At 47.2% G+C, this 19,453-nt stretch overlaps 1 protein-coding gene across 3 annotated transcripts in view; it reads right to left on the bottom strand.

Annotated features, from left to right (window-relative positions):
- SORL1 (sortilin related receptor 1) overlaps positions 1-19,453 on the bottom strand; it is a 155,776-nt gene that overhangs the window by 41,487 nt on the left and 94,836 nt on the right. For all 3 annotated transcript variants that reach the window (XM_027578686.2, XM_027578687.2, XM_027578688.2), the window contains exons 22-27: positions 18,301-18,474; positions 16,655-16,768; positions 12,969-13,091; positions 9,714-9,833; positions 3,921-4,046; positions 640-747 (exon numbers count right to left, since the gene is read on the bottom strand). In XM_027578686.2, the coding sequence (XP_027434487.2) occupies positions 640-747; positions 3,921-4,046; positions 9,714-9,833; positions 12,969-13,091; positions 16,655-16,768; positions 18,301-18,474 (765 nt within the window). The remainder of the gene's footprint in view (positions 1-639; positions 748-3,920; positions 4,047-9,713; positions 9,834-12,968; positions 13,092-16,654; positions 16,769-18,300; positions 18,475-19,453) is intronic.

Here is a 19,453-nt window from a genome sequence, read left to right as displayed (position 1 = left end):
CAACACATAAACAAGTCACGACCGTGTTTAAAGAAAACTTCATTCCATAGAACAGCTTACGTCTGGGCTGGCTTTCCCCCGCAGTCCAGCCTGCCAACCCCTGCACCGCGACATCGGTTCTCAAGCTGGGCTGTCCATCACAATCACCTGCGGCACTTTTTAAAAAAAAATCCCAATGCCCGGGCCACGCTCCACATGAATTACATCAGAATCTGGGGGGGGTGGGGGGGCGGACCCAAGCACAGTATACTCACAGATGAGCACCACTGACCCAAGACAACCTCTGTGAGTCTAAAGGAAACTGGGATAAAAGAGTCACCTGGCCAAAAATGTTACCCAAGCAACACTAATAAAACCAATAAAGTAGGATAAGTAAGTGTTCAATTCAAAACAGTGGGTCGACTCCTGGAACATACTGCAACTAAACAACAGCATTCACCGAGCTACAACCCATTCCGCCATCACCCCACTGCTAACCCCCTCCCTGGCTCCTCTTCACCCAAACCACGATGCGTTGCCACCGTGAGCCTCCCAGAGTCCTGCATCAACTCGGTTAAAAGCGAACCACCAGCACGTACTGAGGAAATGCAACAATTTAGTCCACTACATGCGCTTCCCCAGGGCAGGGAGAGGACTCACCGCAGTGCTGTTCGTCCGCACCATCTGAGCAATCCCGCAGACCATCACAGTGCTTGCTGGATGGGATGCACGTGCCATTCGGGCAACGGAATCCGTTGCACTTCTTCTCTGAAATGCAATTCGACAACGGAAGTAAATGACGGAGAGGAAACAGGCAGGCACTCACCTGCGTCATTGTGCGGGTGGAAAGCTGCACCACCCCTAAGGAAGGTGGGTGATGGTAAGCACGGCCACGGTTACCGACGCATGCACACTGTGCCCAGCAATGCCATTGTAAAAATGTAACCTACCCACCCAAGTGTAAAATAGTGTAAGTATGAGGTTACTCGTTGTAAGGCTCTTTGTAACGCACGGAAAACCATCTACGTGTCCATTAACAGGGGACTCTGCAATGCCTTATTGTGCACAGGAACACGAGACTGTCATAAAGGCACTGAGGAAGCACTCTGTAAAAACGTGTCATTGGATACACAGTTGTACGAAAAAAAACAAGGTACAAAACAACATGCATAGCATACTACTTGTATAAAAGAGAACAAGAATACACAGTACATTTAAATTTGCACATATGCACAAAAATATCCAAAAGGGTATACAACCATCATTTCCTATGTGGACAGAGTTGGAATTTGGCAGATGGGGAGAAAAATGTTTACTGTACACCTCTTGATACTTTTTCCATTTTGAACCATGAAAACATGTTACCTACTCAAGAGTACATATTTTTAAGAAAAGCTTCAGTGAATTAAAAAAAAAGGGGGGGACATGAATTCTGATTATAAATCCTGGTCTTTGAAAGCTCTCATAAATCACCATCTTAATTCTTCAGGAATTCCAAACCAAAGCCCTTTTGGAGAAAGTCCATCCTAGAAATGTTAAGAATCTTAGGTTTTGCACTTAGTTGAGAATTCTTAGCATGAGATAACCCTTTCTCCTGAACACAGAGCTACTGCCCAACGTTAGGCTTAAAAGTAAATTCTAGCAGGTCAGTCATGGCCACTGGAAACCCAACTCTTAGGAGAACGGTTCCAGGAGGGCCAGGGGTAAGGCAAGAAAATGTGTTTTAATCCCATAAAAGGTCATCATGGAATAGGAAATTATTCAAAGGACATCAAACAAATAGGAAGTGAGTACATGAGTTGGGGAAATATTTAATGTCACTAAGTATAAGGCTTTTTTTTAAAAAAGTATAAAATTAAAATTACACGAGACAAACTCCCATTCATTAAATCAGTGAAAACAGCTAAAATGTAAGCTCAAGGGAGACTTAGGGAAACAGACACTACACTACTGACAGAGATGCTTTGGGTATCATCACTTGGAAACTCAATATGGAGACACTTAATGAGAATCACTGAAGTCCATCAGAACCTTTGACCCAGCAATGCCATACTGAGGAACATATCCTAGGAAGTATCTTCAAGAAAAAAATAAGCCTTCATTTCCAAAGAAATAGATAATTTTACTATGCATAATAGTGTAAAACTAAAAACACTCAAATGCCTGACCAGGAAGCAACTAAGTAAGTCAGAGAAACACAAAGTGAATGTGCATCTGCCATGAAAATGCTGACTATAGAAAAATACAGACATAGGCAAACATCTTTAATACTTTGATACGAGAGCAATAGGGTATACAACATGCAGACAATGACTTCAATCCCACGAAGATCTGGAAGTATGGTGTCAAGTAACAGGAAATATATATATACTGGTCTCTGCCCCTGGTTACTGGCACGGAGCTCTTGAAACCCTTGTAATTCCCTAGGGGACAGAAGTCTCGTGTTCTAATGGGGCAACTCTGGGTGGGCTCCTGCATAGCCTTCAGATGGGGGCTGGTCACCAGAAAAACCATGCCATGATTAGAGGCTTGGAACTTTGAACCCCACCCCTGATCCTCTAGGAATGGGCAAAGGATGGAGACTGAGGTAATGATCAGTCATACCTATGTGGTAAAGCCACTACAAAACTCCCAAAAGTATGGGGCTCAGAGAGCCGTCCAGGTTGCTGAACACAGAGATGCTGGGAGAGCGGCAGGTCTTGGACAGGGCACGGAAGCCCCACAACCCTTCCCCATACTTTGCCCTATGCATCTGTTCCATCTGGATGTTCCTTCTATCCTTTCTCACATCCTTTTCTAACAAAGTAGGAAACGTGTTTCCCTGCGTTCTGTGAGACATTCTAGTAAATCACTGACCCCAAGGAGGGGGACCCGGATATAGAGGTGGTCAGTCAGAAGTACAGGTGACAACTCGGAGGCTGGTGACTGGCATGGGAGGTGGGGGCAGGGCTGGGGACCACACCCCTCACCCGTGAGATCTGACACCATTCCAAGGAAGAAAGAGCAAGGAATGAGTTAACTGGAGGACACCCCCCAGCTGGTGCTGAAGAGTTACTTGATGTGGAAAACACACATGTGGTGGCCAAGAAGTGTTGGAAGTACTGTGTGAGCAGAATACTGAGAGCAAAGGAGAAACACAGGGATTTTTTTTCCTACCGACATTAGAAAAAAAGGATAATGATAGAGAACCTTAAAGTTATTTGGCATTGGGGCGCCTGGGTGGCTCAGTCGTTAAGCGTCTGCCTTCGGCTCAGGTCATGATCCCAGGGTCCTGGGATCGAGCCCCGCATCGGGCTCCCTGCTCCGCCGGAAGCCTGCTTCTCCCTCTCCCACTCCCCCTGCTTGTGTTCCCTCTCTCGCTGTGTCCTTCTCTGTCAAACAAATAAATAAAATCTTTTTTTAAAAAAAGATATTTGGCATAAAACAGAATTTCATGTATTTGCGTTTGTGTGGCGACTATTTTGTGAAGGTAAGTGACCACCTCAGAGTTCTTTGTGAAATCAGTTATGCTGAAAAAGTCCCACCTTCGGGGTGGTGAGCCATTTTCCTACAGGATGGTAACAGAGTACTCTTAGTCACAAAGTATGCGATTTATACAGAAACTGTTGGCTAATTTCTGGTGGAATACTGGTCATTTCTGTACGTGTGGTGACTGTGTTTGGCACTCTGGGTGGGTGAACGGGTCGCCATTTCTTCTCTTCAAAGTTGTTATGGAAAAGCAGTGAGGCAAAACAGCTTGCCTGCCAACAAGGACAACACAACACACCCCTCAACATCCGGTGGCAGTGCCATATAGGAGCTGGAACGGTGCGTTCGGTTGTCCGCGTGGACACCCGGGCGCAGCAGAACAGTACTCCAGTCCCTGGCCCATTTGTTGCCTCTTTTCCTGAAGGGCAGACACTAGGGACGCTCCAGGTGGAGGCCAAAGCATGGGCATTTACCACAGTTCACTGGGTCTTCGTCAGAACCGTCCTGGCAGTCCACGTCGCCATCACACGCCCACCGCTGGGGGATACAATGTCCATTGCGGCATTGGAAGTTGGAGGCCTCGCAGGTGTGATAGATGGCTGTCAGCAAGAGAGAAGAGAGAAAGTGTCAACGCCATCCTCACCTCTGCTCCCCCATCGACTGCCGAGGAGCGGACCAAGGAGAGACTGTGCTGGGTAACACGGTATGGATCGGAGTGCCGGAGTTCCTCCCTGGCCAGGAGCCGGGCACCCGGGGTTGCCCTGAAGATGGGGTGCAGCCTCCTGATCCAGCAAATCACTTGACTCTGTGAGTCTGTGAAGTTACACAAGCATGGATGTACAGGTTTAAAAAAAAAAAAATCATTCACTTTTCGCAACCGCCTATGACGTGAGGGTTATTCCCCATTCACAGATAAGCAGCCTTAGAGGGGCGCCTGGGTGGCTCAGTCGGTTAAGAGTCTGCCTTGGGCTCAGGTCATGATCTCAGGGTCCTGGGATCCAGCCCCAAGTGGGGCCCTCTGCTCGGTGGGGAGTCTGCTTCTCCCTCTACTCCTCACCCCGCTCTTGTGCTCTCTCTCACTCTCTCTCTCAAGTTAATAAAATCTTTAAAAAAAAATAAAAAGAATTAAAAAAAAAAACAGCCTTAGATTAAGAAACTCGCCCACATTCAGTGGGCGACTCCTGTTGCAAAGATAAGTAAGAGCCCCAGCACTCTCCAAGTCCAAAGCCTGTGCAGTCTATAATCTCACATGAACCCACTCACTCATCCAGATTCTTTGGGACAAGGAGAGGTGGTGTGTGCTCCAGGGACTGCCTCTAGACCTGGTCCAGACCTGGGGGCGTCAATCTCATCTATATTGACATACAGGGACCCCTGTAAGCTCTGAAGGCCTGTGATTTCCTAATTCTCAATAAACGACCCAAATTCAAATGTGGAAAACCTCAGATCCAGAGAGCAAGGAAGATTTATCCAAACTCACACAGAAAGGTCCCAGAACCTCGACTTGTCTAAATCTCCCAACTGACATCTACCAGCCCACAATACATGGTGCCCACTACAAACATTGAAAGAAAAAGACACAAGTGAAACAGTGCTGTTGTTATAAACCAACAGCCTTGTTTGTATACATGGGCTGAGGCCACCTGGAAGTCCTTTAAAAACATCTCAAAAAGACTAGTTCGAACGCAGAGTAACTGCCTCAAACCCAACCGGCACTACTAACCACCTCTCCATTAGATTTCCCCTTCCTCTGCTAAAACAGAAAGCTGTTTGTGTCTCTTCGTTGCTGAATGAAAGCCAGGGCTGGCCTTGTTTACCTCTGATAGAAAATAATACAATCGAGATGGATGGGCTCTCCGTTAGCTTAACTGTGTGGACAGGATGTCTTTGCAACAGATGAGGCAGAACAAACAAAAGTGGCTTATTGAGTGCGTACTATAGTTATTTATTCAATCAAGATGGTTGGCAATTGCTACTCAAGGATTGGGAAAATTGGCTTCCAATGCCCTCTAGAATTTCTACTGAATTTTAGGCTATTTTGCGCAGCAGTCTGAAATACAAAGAACCTGACTTTTCAAACCACTTTAAAACAAGTGGTGGTCCATTACCTGTTGTCTTCTCATCTCTCTGAAGATCAAGGCTATATGTGTAGCATGCAAATGGGTCTATAGGAAGTTTTAATATTTTACAACCTTTGGCACTCAGAATCCATCAAACATCTTTTAAAGATATATCTCTGATAAGAGGAGTATGTATATGTTGCACGTTACGTGAGCTTTTACCCAAGTAAGCCATTGCCTGGAAGAGTTTTGATCTGGTCGTTTTACAAGTCTGACAGCCCTTGAAAATATTCCTCAGCAAAGCCTTGCTCACTTTCATAAAATATACTGCTGCCTAAGCTCATTGCCATACTGATCTACTTGTTATTATTCAGCTTATGCATCTCATTTTTAACTGAAAACAATTTCAGAGTGCTAATGGAGTTTCCAAACAACCATTCTGGGAGGCATGTCTGAGATCTCCAAAATCTATCACAGAAGCTGAGCTCAGAAAGACTGATCAGTTTGTATAATTTCATTTAAGTGGCCAGGTATGAATGGAATTCTTAACACATTCTCTTTCTGAATTTTCCCATCTTCTGAGTAACTTATTAGGTCTCTGACATGGAGTGTCTGGTAACTAATACATGTTTAATTAGTACCTTTTTCTTTTAATTATAAGGATGGAAGAGATTGACTTTAATACAGACTAAAGAATGGGGGGAGAAAAATAAGAATCCTTTGCACGGCAGGAATCATTGTAACTGTGAGAAAGGTTGGGCTAATGGGGTAAATGACCATGAAATTAGAGGATCAGGATTTCTAAGAGAGGCCATTATCCTACACCTTACTCTCGGACTTGGACAGATCTTCCTTGACTTCCTTTCCCTCTGGAACACTTGATCAGAAGCATTAACCGAATACAGGAGGGGCAGAAGAGATGGATGAATTTATATGGTAAGAAAGCACTTCCAGATTCATTACAAAGCACTGGACTATGAGGAGGCGAATGAGGGCAGAAAAAAATGCGACTATCAATTCAATTTGTATGATGAATGACACGAAATAATAACATAAAGCATAAAGAAAGGGCCCTGAAAAATTAAAGGCAGACTTTGAAAAAGAATCAGATAGAAATTCTAGATATAAAAAATATAGTAGTGGAAATAAACGTAGCTCAGTGGATGTGTGAAACAGCCCATCAGATTCAGCTGAAAAGAGAATTGTTGAACTGGAAGAGAAGACTGAGGAAGTAACTCAGATTCTAGCACAAACTCAGGAGACCGCAAATACAAAAACAGGAAGCATGAACAACAGAAGGACACAGCCCGACAGATGGCTGAAAGTAACTGCTAAAGACGAGACCAGAGAAAGTAGCAAACAGAGTTGAAAAGATCACGGCTGTAATTCCCCAGAATTGGTGAAAAACAAATCCTCAGCCTCTAGAAGGAAAACAAGACTCAGGAGCAGGATGAATAAAAATAATTTCACTTAAGGAGGTGAAACCACATAACAAGAACAAACAAACAAACAAAAACCTACAGATACCTGGAGAGAAAAGAACGTCTGATTGTTGTTTGAACAGATCACCTGCCAGGAGAATTTACATCAACACAGAAGAGGCCAGAAGGAAATAGAACAATCCCATCAAAACACTTAACGGAGGGGCGCCTGGGTGGCTCAGTTGGTTATTTAGCTACTGCCTTCGGCTCAGGTCATGATCCTGGAGTCCCGGGATCGAGTCCCGCATCGGGCTCCCTGCTCAGCAGGGAGCCTGCTTCTCCCTCTGACCCTCTTCCCTCTCGTGCTCTCTCTCATTCTCTCTCTCAAATAAATAAATAAAATCTTTAAAAAAAAAAAAAAAACACTTAACAGAAAATTACTACCAACCGAGAAACCCAGATCCATCTGAATTCAGGATTGAGAGTGAAATAAAGATACGTTTATAGAAACAAAATCTTGAAAGAGCTTACTATTCATGGACTCCTGTTGCAAGAAACAGAGAAAGATGTACACGGGGAAAGGAGACACCAGGTACAAGAAGCAAAGTTAAACGGTTACTAAAATATAATAACAATGATGAATATTAGGATTCTTAAAATGTACAACTAAAATACTAAATATTTATGGAGTCAGTTCAGAAGTCCCTACAGGTCTCAGAGAGGGGAAAGTTACTACATGAAGACCATTAACCGCTGAAAGAACAGAAATCAAATGTTTAAGCTCAAAATCGATGCAGGGAGGTGGGGAGAGGGAATAAAGAAAACTCAGTCCCATTGAAAACAAAAAGCAGGGAGGACAAGAGCAAAGACCATGCACGAGAGCTGAGGCCAACAGGAAATCCGCCGACCCCGTCCGCCGACCCCGACTGATTTTTCTCTAGCTTTGCAGATGATTTAGTTTATTAGGTCAGGAAATGAAGGGACACGCCACACATTCTAATGAGCTCGCAGCTGACCGCCAACTATTCTGAGATAATGGGGAAGGGGAATCATCTTTAATAGGTTTGGAAGAACAGTCACTGGAACAAGGGAGCAGGTGAGGTGCAAGCACTTTACATTTTCCCCAGACAGCCCTGCCAAAAAAAAAAATCGGAGAGAAAATCAGGAGTCTCGGACGAACCCACCCATAAAAATGAGTTGTTAATTCATCCCGGAGGAGCGGCACATGCTGCCGAAACACAAAATTGACTAATGTGATTGTGCTAACAAGATGTTCAATCATTTTGCAATTTACAAACTGAAATGCCCAAGTGCACCCCTCTAATTTATTAACCAATTATCCACCCAAGCCCAACGCTTCCAAACAGCACTCCGTGTGGTTCCTGGGCTGATGGCAGGACAGCAGTCCCTTCATGGACCCTGGCTTTTCCTCCTTCTGCAGGCCTTGCTTGTATTTGGAGAGAAGCCTTTTCCCACAGTCCTTCCTGAAGCAGCAGTGCAGACATGGAGATTGCACCAGAAAGGACAAAGGGGCAAGTTTAGGGTAAGTTCGTAAGGGGACAGAATTGGGATCATCCTGTGTGATGATACTGCATTGGAGGAGATCCGTTTACTCCTAAAGGCTATAGAAGGGTCATCTCCAAATGAAAATGAATGCAGAGAAGCGCTTATGTAAATTGCCCAATGGACAGAGGTTCTTGCCAGGTGCTGGGCAATGGGAGAATACAAAGGAGTCAAAGGTCATTTCCTGCCCTTCAGGAACCAAATCTAAACTATAGCGTAACAACAGCTGTCTTTTTGTTTGCTTTTGCAAATTAGTAGGCATGCTTTGAGCTCCCGGGTGCTGGGCAATGTAGGAACTGGTGGGGTGTGCGGGGGCAAGGGAGATTAAGACAGGGGACTTGGGAGGTCTGCCACAAGAGTAATGATCCACGCCACGTGAAGGACAAATTAATGCAGTAACAGTGAATGGCGAAACAAAGCCTAGAAGCAGATCTGCCCTCACCACGAAACAGTTACATGAAATAACCTTAGCCCCATCACTGGAGGGATTTAGGAGAGAACTGAGTGATCATTTCTAGAGGTTGCAGAGAAAATGTACTCATCAGGTAGTGGGATTGGATTTTATTCCTCCACGGTTTCCCCAATTCCTTGCTCTCCCTGTTCCACCATACTGTAAAATGGGTCTCATTCATTCATTCATTCATTCATTCATAAAAAGTAGTGTAATGAACATGCATGAGAATAATCAGAACATGACCTCCACCTCACACCACCTAGCTTTCCTCTCATATTATTATGCTGTTTCCAACTTTATTTTTCATGAAATCTTACCCAAAACAGGTACAAGCAGAGTATAGGTTTCCACTGTTTAGGGAACACTCGGATGCTCCATTCAAAATCATAAGCTAGTTCAGTGCTACTCAACGTGTGGTCCCCAGACCAGGGGCCAGTCTATAAACCGTGTATTACTGATCCTGAAGAAATAAGCTCAAGCCAGAATGTGACTCGGACCATATCACTCGGGGACACTTGTTTAGTTCAGTTAACGCTTTTTTCACAGCAAGACCTTCTCAGTGAAGAAAGCAGGATGTCGGTTTATCTTTCAGCACCAGCTCATCACAGTCCAGCTGATGGCTAAGGTCCATTTCTTAGCACCTAGAGTCGACGATCACATAGGGCTGCAGGGCTAAGCAGCACACACACACACACACACACACACACACACACACACACACACACACACACACACAGGTGCTGTCAAGGGAGAGCAGGAAATACTGACCAGTACAGTTGGCTTCATCAGACCAGTCCCTGCAGTCATTGTCCCCATCACACACCCAGGAGGAGCGGATGCACATGCCAGAGCTGCAGCTGTATTCATCACTCCGGCACTGGTGCATTTCTGCAGGTGAGATCACAAACACAGAGTTGTGAGGACAAATGCTTACTCGGAAATCCATCTCAAATCGAGCTCAGGCATCGGCGCTCCTAAGGGCTAGAGATGCATGCATTATCCACATTATTATCACTGATTATCCAGAGACAGAGTGGACTTTAACCAGGGATGCCAGCTCATTGAGGATGGACTCCAGGTGTGCTGATACCCTCACATTCTGCTTTTAAAGATTTTATTTATTTATTTAAGAGAGAGACAGAGAGAGAGGCAAGTGGGTGGGGGGGGTGGGTGGAGGGAGAGGGAGAGGGAAAATCTCAAGCAGACTCCTCACTGAACGTGGAGCCTGATGCAGGGCTTGATCCCAGGACCCTGAGATCAGGACCTGAGCCAAAATCAAGAGTCAGACGCTTAACCGACTGAGCCACCTAGGCGCTCCTGACACCCTCACATCCTTGCCACTGGTTGCCTCCAGGCCAAGAACAGCATTACCCATGTATCTCAGTGCACTTCACAAATATTGTCGAAGCTTGCTACAATGGGAAGGTTAGGAGGCAATGCTCCAGTTGCCCAGAAAGCAGAATCCTCAAGGATTCCCAAGAAACAAAAGCCTTCTAGAGACAGCGCCAGTGGTTTCAGAAAAGGAGTAATGAGAACTCTGAGTGAGCTGATCAGTACGAGATCCTCAGATTGGGGAAAACGAGATCAGTGCGAAGCTCCCAACATAAATGAAACTGGGGACCTTCTGTGGGCAGAGCTCCAGGGCTTGCTAGCTGATGGGCTGCCTCTAGAAAGGTGGGGTCCTGAAGCAAACGAACCCGTGCAGCCTGACCAAGACTTGCAAGCAGGCTACACTGGCAACATCTTTTACAGACCCTGGAAATGTCACCCAAATGGTATTTCAAAGATTCTCTGGGAACATGGGTAGCCAAGCCTGGGTCCCAGGGTGGCTGCCTGAGTTGTGTCATCCAGGAGACAAGTCGATGGTGAAGCTGGGGATTCGGATATTTGTAAAGAAACAGTCAAGAGGACCTGGCTCTGAGGATATCAGGGACCGAACCTCTAGGATGGATTCGAGAGACATTAACGTGAACAGGCCGTGAACAGGGAATCTGATGCGAGCCCAGGACGTGAGAGAGATGACATCACTGCAGTCGCCTTCCTACCAAGCTGTGCCCTTCAACCCTGTGTAGGTGCTAAGGAGGAGGTGGGAGGAAGGCAGGGAAAACAGCCCTGAAGCCCAAAGCCTGCTTTCCGGAACTTTCTATTTTTACAAAGATGAGGGAAAATGATGGGACCCCCCCCGTACACATAAAATTCCTCTGAGAGCCAGCCAAGGGGCATTTCCCCTGCCCCCCTTGTTTCAGTCCCTGGGGTCAAACGACCTGCTGGTGAAAAAGCAGGCCCCGTCCATAAACACATGCGCAGCTAGGCTGAACCTGACCCATGGGTGGGCAGGGAGAGCCACCAACTCATCACGCTGTCCGGGTCCACATCTGGCCTCTGTTCTCACTTCCCCTTCTCAGTCAGGACCCCTCCAGTCTGGAGCACTATGTGCACCGCATGACGTTTCCTCCTTGGACGGTCAGCAATGGTGGTGTGGTACCAGAGCCATTCCCAAAAACAGGCCTGCCGCGGCGGGCAGGGCTGGGCTGTGCAGCCTCGAGGCTGGGAACCACAGGCTCCGGGTCCCCATCCTGACACAGACTAATAGTGTCACCTCGAATAAGTCCCCTCAGCCATTTAACTGGAAATTAAGAGGACTGAACTAGAGAACCCCTATCACTCCTGGCAATTCCAACACACTGTTTTTCCAAATGTAAAAATTTCCATTCAGAAAACAGATGTTCGAACAACATTTGTGCTATCTGCTGGCTTCCAACGGAGTTTACTGAATCAGATTGGTTAAAAAAGAAAAAAAAAAACACGTTCATAAAGGTATAGATCTGTGTCTTCAGGAGGCTAATCTCATAGCCACCCAGACATGTGGGCCAAGTCTATGTTATATAGAGCTGTTAATAACCACCTAAAACCAGTTAGAAATCTTCCTTACTATCACATTCATGCTTACAGCATCTCTGCACGGTAAAGCAGGGTCCACGATCTTTCGAATGAATCATTCCTACCAAGGGGATGGAGGTGGTCATACAGCTGGGTATCAGAAACCCTGATGGGGGCATCTGGGTGGCTCAGTCGGTTAAGCATCCAACTCTTGGTTTCAGCTCAGGTCATGACCTCGGGGTCCTGAGATGGAGCCCCACTTTGGCCTCCATGCTCAGCAAGGAGCCTACTTAGGATTCTCGAGTGCTCTCTCTCTCTCCCTCTGCCCCTCCTCCTCTGCCATGTCTCCCCTCCCCCCACCACCTGCACACGCATGGGCGTTTTCTCTTTCCAGGAAAAAAAAAAGAAAGGAAAGAAAGGAAAGAAAGGAAAGAAAGAAAGAAAGAAAGAGAGAGAGAGAGAAAGAAAAGAAAAGAAAGAAAGAAAGAGAGAGAGAGAGAAAGAAAAGAAAAGAAAGAAAGAAAGAAAGAGAGAGAGAGAGAAAGAAAAGAAAAGAAAGAAAGAAAGAAAGAAAGAGAGAGAGAGAGAGAGAGAAAAGAAGGAAAGGAAAGGGAAAGGAAAGGGAAAGGAAAGGGAAAGGAAAGGGAAAGGAAAGGGAAAGGAAAGGGAAAGGAAAGGGAAAGGAAAGGAAAGGAAAGGAAAGGAAAGGAAAGGAAAGGAAGAAAGGAAAGGAAAGGAAAGGAAAGGAAAGGAAAGGAAAGGACAGGAAAGGAAAGGAAAGGAAAGGAAAGTAAGAAAGAGAAAGAAATAAACAAAGAAACAAGAAAGAAAGAAAGAAAGAAAGAAAGAAAGAAAGAAAGAAAGAAAGAAAGAAAGAAAGAAAGAAAGAAAGAAAGAAAGAAAGAAAGAAAGAAAGAAAGAAAGAAAGAAAGAAAGAAAGAAAGAAAGAAAGAAAGAAAGAAAGAAAGAAAGAAAGAAAGAAAGAAAGAAAGAAAGAAAGAAAGAAAGAAAGAAAGAAAGAAAAAAGAAAGAGAAAACCCCGAGATGCTTTCAGAAACCCTCCATCTGCAACCCACAGAAGCCCAGGGAGCAAGGGGGCTGCCCCACTCAGGAGTGGGGTCCCTGGACTTCATGTCACCTTACCACAGTGACTTTCATCGCTGTTGTCTCCACAATCATCCTCCAGGTCACATTTGTAGGAGAGTGGGATGCAGGTCCCAGACTCCTGGCAGCGGAACTGGGTGTCCAAATCACAAATGGTAGTAGCTAAAAGGGAAGAGACGACATACTCATGAGAAACAATTTATGCCCCCCACCCGATACACACATCCCCATGGAAAACAAACTAAAACAGAGAAGAAAGTAGATTTGAATTGCAGCAACAGACCAAAAAAACAAAAAATAAATTTACAACCAAGGAAAGGAAGAGCCTATCTTTCCGTGGAAGTTTCCAGATGGGCACCGGGCTGGGAAGGTGAGAAACTGCCCTCCAGCTGGGAGAGAGACTGATGGGCTGGATTACCTCCTACGACCCCTAAGTCAGCAGCAGAGATACCTTCATCTAGACAATGACCATGAGGAAGCCCAATTCCACGCGAGGAGCTGGCACCTCCTCGTATCGATGACACAGAGAGTGTTGGGCAAGAATCTTTGCAGTGGGCACCTGGGCCCTGTCATCAGGCGGGACTGGGTTTCAGATCCTGGCTCTGCCTCTGCTTCGAGGATCAATTAACTTTAACCTCCTTGAGCCCGTTTCAGGCACAGCAGGAGGAGCATAAGGTCACGTGGCCAAGTGCTGTGATGACAGAAAGACTAGATACGGATCTCAATTCTATAATTTATGTAACCTAACTGATCCACGCCTCTGTTTTCTCTACCGTAAAATGGAGATAATAGAACACCTACCCCGGGGCAGTTTATGAATGTAAATAAGCAAACCGGTTTGGGACCAGAGCCCATTACATAGGCTGCAAAACAGACTAGGCTCCAAACAAATGTCATGTGTCTTCCCTGTCCTTCCTCTGCCCTCCTGCACCAGAACGGGTATAGACGTAGACCCTTCTCCCTCGTCTAAGCAGAAAGTGTCTGGGGGTAAGCACAATCCCTAGAACCCAGCAAAAGACCCTCTAGGCAAGGCTTTGGGAAGGAAGGCTGTGCTCAGGAGGGGCTGACACACAAGGTACGATGTGACAGAACAGAATCCTGGGTAGAGGAGGGGGGGTGCCGGGAAATGAAAAGCCAAGGGCAACGTTATACAGTTAGACATCCCAGCGGCTCTTATTTGAGGCTCCATTTCTTCTCTGTCATTGAGCTCATGGTGGGAGGTTGAATACAAAAATGACAAGGCTGCAGGGGATTCATGTCAAAACCCGGAGCGCCTAACAACTACCCAGCGCAGGCGTCTGTGTGTGCGGGAGGGAGGTGTGCTGACATCTCTCCCCAGCTCCCCGGTCACCACTCCCCTCCTCCTCCCCAGGCGGCTGCCTTTCACTTCCCAGACAGCAGCAGCACCCAGTTGCAGCCTGTCCCTTCCCTGCAGCCCTGCCCGTGGACGGCGCACCTCCACCATCAGGATAAGCACGCCTCCACCATCAGGATAAGCATGCCTCCACCATCAGGATAAGCACGCCTCCACCATCAGGATAAGCATGCCTCCATCATCAGGATAAGCACGCCTCCATCATCAGGATAAGCACGCCTCCACCATCAGGATAAGCACGCCTCCACCATCAGGATAAGCATGCCTCCACCATCAGGATAAGCAGGACTCTCCTCCTCCTGGATAAGGGAGCCACTCCTGCAGGTGCAATCAAGCACCTCTCTCCTGGTTCCCAGCCTCCATATGAAGATGGACGGAGCTCCCTCTCTCAGAACACTGCACCAATACAAGATCCCCACTTGTCATCTAGTGGAACCCAAAGCCCCTGGGTGGAATCCCCATTTATCAGACACAAGGTCATCTAGTTTAAATCTCTCTGCCTACACTAAAGCCTAATCATGTCTGGGCAATCTTCGTGCAATGTGTTAATTCTGAGAAGCGTCTCCTCTCCCACCCCATTATGTAATAAAGTCCTTTCCAGGCTCAGCTCCACTGATGTTAATATTTATTGTTTTTAAGGAGCTTTGGCTCTTCCCCCACAAATATCACCCCTTCCTGAGACTCTGGTAGGTAGAGAAGGCTTTTATCGGTGTCCATTTTGCAGAAAAGAAAAAACACACAGACAGCCTAACGCTTCTCCAAATCTGCCATTCAGTAAGCTCTTCTCCCTGCCTGTGAACGGCATCCACTGAAACCAAGGAAAGATGATTAAAAAAAGGTTTGTTAAATAACCTCCTAAGCACCAGCAAGGGCAGCACATAGTTTTGTTGGGCCTGGACGAGTTCAGGGAGTTGACTGCTTCTAAGGTTGCTTTCTGGCTGGAGGGACGTGGGAACCTGGCGCAGACTCCACACATGGCTGGCTACATATGGCCAGCCCGGAGCCAGGAGTCACCCCCTAACCTGTTCTCAGAGCACAAAATGGTAAATAAGCTTCTGGATTCCCAATGGGAAAATATTTGCAAGAGAAGCCTTCACACTGGCTTCTGGCTTCCCTGCTTCTGGTCTTCCTCCCATCCAGTGCCTTCGGCCCACTGCTTATTTTTCCAAAGACAAGAATCTTATCATATTATTTCAGTGGTTCTCAACGGCTCTTCTGAGTGAAGTCCACAGGCACTTGCTGCTCCGGACACCCTCACTAGCCAGTCTTCCCCTTGCCCCATGGCTTCCATATTCATATTATTGATGAGCCACACCAGCCTCCTAACCATGTCACATACCCTCTGACCTCTGGGCTTTCATATCTGCTGTTCTCCTGCCGACAACTATGTTCCCCCCACCTCTGCTTGGTTCACCTCTACCCACCCTTCAGGGGTCTCCATAAATACCTATCCAAGTTTGATTTGTGTGCTCTTCCTGTATGCATATGGCACTTCCGCATTACAGAACTCACTGGCTGTACCGTAGCTGCCCCTCTACTCTTCAGACTCCCCTACGGAGTAAACTCCATGTCCACCTGATCACCTGGTATCCCCAGGCCGAGCACAGAGCCTAGAACAAGGAGTCCTCAACAAATACTTGCTGAGTGAATGTATGAACATATTACTCACTGTCAGAGGGCAAAGCACCTCCTTAGAAGATAACGTCAAAGCTATCAAAAATTAAAACCTTGCAGTAAATAAATTACTCATTATAAGTAGTTATTTGTCTTTAAACCCTGCTGAACAGAACCATGCTTTAGTAGTGACCCTTAGAAAGCATACAGTCCAAAGAGGACGTTTCCATGCGCACAGATCAACGTCCCCACATTTCAAGCCAAAAAAGGCATCATCAAGCAGTTGGAACCATCTCTCTGGAGCCTGGCGGGCAGCCAATATCCGCTGATCGGACAGCATACAAAATGAAACCTGTTTCCCATCTCTGAAAAGGCTGAATTTACAGATCAAGGGATGTCACCTGGTCACCAGCTTTATCACGGTGGTAAAGCCACAATGAGAGCCCAGACTGCCTGACTCAGCTCACTTTCAGCCAGACGATGCTTACTGGTAAACCCTTTGTAACGAGTAGTTCCCTTACCAGTGGGGGGTTGGGTTTTCAATAACAACCTATATCTAAGGGTCTTCTCTGTTCTCCAAGCCCCATCAGCTTCCATGAGCATCACCGATCACGAGGGGCCACCAGCCGGCACCCCAGGCTTCAGGCCCCCCACCCGGGCGGAGCTGGCTGGCCAGCCTTCCGAGCACAGTCCATGCGCCCCCTCCCGAAAGCCCGGCCGAGCCGGGAAGACTCACGGCAGTTTCTCTCATCGCTCATGTCACCGCAGTCATTGTCAAAATCGCACCACCAGATGCTGTTGATACAGTTCCCGTTGCTGCAGCGATACTGGTTACGGAGACAGGTGTTCTCTGGACGGCAGGCCAGGCAGAGGAGGAAACGGGACACGTATTATTCTTATGGCTGGACCGCAAGACTCTCCCTTTTCACTGAGTTTCCATTTCTCTTCCTCAAGCAGCATGCCTTACATGGTAAAGCGGAATAGGGGTGCCAAGCTCACCTGTATGCGGGAGCAGACCACAGAGGCCTCCTGCTTTCCTTTTAGTTACAATTTAAGGACAAGAGGCCAGCTGGATAGGGGTCGGGGGTGGTTATAATGGTGAAAAGGGACAGCAATGGTACCAGTCGGGTCCAATGGGTAGATACCAAGCATCGACATTATAAAACACCAGTTATACGAGGAACTGCTTCCGGGGCTCTGTCTACACAGTACAAAAACATGTGTCCCACATATTTGTGGCTATATGTATTTTGTATATACAATTATATATATCCATATATCTTCCATTTTTCAGCCAAGTAGATGATAAAGGATACGTAATACTCTGACGCACAGGAAAAACAAACAAACAAAAAAAAACAAAAAACAAAAAAACATGTTGTTTAGTAAACCCTGACAAGAACACATGAAGGCTAGACTCGTGTTTGGGTCTCCAAAGGCATTCTAAAGGAAAATATTAAAAAGCCTTTCTCCAACTTAAGTGTTAACTGTTTCTTTCTAAATAGCTTTAAAATGATGTCCGGAGCCTGAAAGAGAATGTCCTGCGTCTAAGAAGGGAAGGGTCATCCTTTCTCCATGTGTATTTCTTATGGAAAAGGGACCACAGTGCTCCTTTGTGTGCCCCCCTGCCCAGGACTAAGAGGGCTTCTGTGAGGAAGGAGGTTGTGATTCCAAAGCCAATATAACCTCGAGAATTTAAAAAAAAAAAAAAAAAGCAGCAGGGATTTGGGCACCTCCTGGCAGGACCCCCCCCTTTCCAGAGGTTCACCTCATTGACAATAACGTGAGGTGGAGACTGAGACCACAAATCAGACAGGAAAGAAAGATTAAGAGAGGTTTTTAGAGGAAAAAATTTAGAATCTATGTATTCACATTCAAAGGAAGGGCGAATATGGCTGCTCCAGCCACTTGGTCACAGCATGAAGGGGAGCCTCAAAGCCTGCAACGTTGTTCTGAACGTTCTGGAGGTTTCCGGGCCGGCGGGGGCGGAGGGAGGAGGGGGCAACCGCTGGGTGAACCTCGGGGAGCTTGTGGAGTCCTGCCAGTCTCTTCTCCACGTCAGGTTTGGTCCCAACTTACACGAAGCAGGAGAAGGGACGGGTGAGGAGAGGAAGACACGGGAGGAGGCAGAAAGGGGACATCAAAGAAGGCCCGTGTCACCTGACATGAAACTGAAACCACAGCTATAAGTGTAAATAAACCACGCAGGGCTGTTCCCGATGCGGACTGAGGAGCCCAGGCCTTAGAACCCGGACCAGGATGTCCCTAAGTATCTCGTGGATTTCATTTTTACCGAGGGCATTTTCAACCCCGCAAACACACGGGGAATAGAGAGCGCTGGGAGAGGGGAGGCAAGAAGGGAGGGAGGCCGGGGGGACGCACCTTCTTTGACGCAGGTGTTGTTCTCCTGCTGGTAGCCCTGAGGGCACGCACACATCGGGTCCCCGGATGGGAGGACGCTGCTGGCCACACCCTCTGGACACCGGCAGCTTTTACTGTTGTTGGCCCTGGGCAGGCAGAGCAGGCTGCACGGTCTGGACACGCAGGCATTGCTTCCTGGGGAGAAGATAAACGGCAGCCACGGCCAGGTTAATCGGTGCCGGGCAGTGAAATCCAAGACAAACCCCTCATTTTACAGACCCGACAGCGCGAAGCTCAGAAAGAGAAAGGTGATGTGGTGGGCGCCGGAGCACGTGCCAGCCACTTCTGCTCGGAGCCCCGAACAAGGCCACGCAGGGTCTCTGAGCCTTCAGACGGCCCTGGAACCAGGCCAGGCGTCAGCCGTTCATCCTGGGAATTCAGAACTGGGCTAGCGAGGAACAACAGAGTAACTGGGGAGCTGGAGCTGGGAGCAAGGTCACAGAGTGTGGGTGTCAAAGGTGATGCAGGGCAAACCAAACCTTGGTCAGGTCAAAGCCGGGCAGAAACAAACTCAAGAGAGGGAGTCAGGAGAACACAGCCAACTCCCGGAGCAGGGCGAGGGAAAGAGAGAGCCAGGGAAGGGGGTGGCTTGGCCATTCCCAGGACCGGTCCCCATCAGGCTCACCTGTGTTTTTCATCTCTGAGTTCCTTACAGTCTCCCTTTATGCCTTCATTAGCCCTTTTTACTTGGGTTAGCGTGAGTGGGGTTCTGCTCCTACGACCCCAAAGCCCTTCATTTAGAACCATACACCTGAGTCATGACAGGGCCCCAGACAAACATCCGCGTCTCTGCTTCTCAACTCCTCTGTGCCCGAGTGCAGCTACAGAGCTGAACGAAGACCCAACCACAGGGCACTCATTAGCCTCAGTACTATGTGTCATGCAATAAACCCACACAAGGACTAGTAAATGTGGACCTGTCCCTACTTCCAATCTTGTCTCTGGTTCGGCTTTCCAAAGACAGTGCCAGATAAAAGTCCGTAAAATCCTTCACTGCAGTCTGGAGAGAGAACCTTTGTGGATGAACAGTGATGGAAAAGCTATTTTCCTATCCCCCACATCTTTCCGGGAAGGAGGGGAGAGGTGGCATTAATCATGTTCTAACAACTGGAAA

Source organism: Zalophus californianus, chromosome 11 (genome assembly GCF_009762305.2).
Source record: "Zalophus californianus isolate mZalCal1 chromosome 11, mZalCal1.pri.v2, whole genome shotgun sequence".
Lineage (NCBI taxonomy): Eukaryota > Metazoa > Chordata > Mammalia > Carnivora > Otariidae > Zalophus > Zalophus californianus.
Note: the sequence above shows the minus strand (reverse complement) of the source record. Positions and strands in the feature narration are given on the sequence as shown.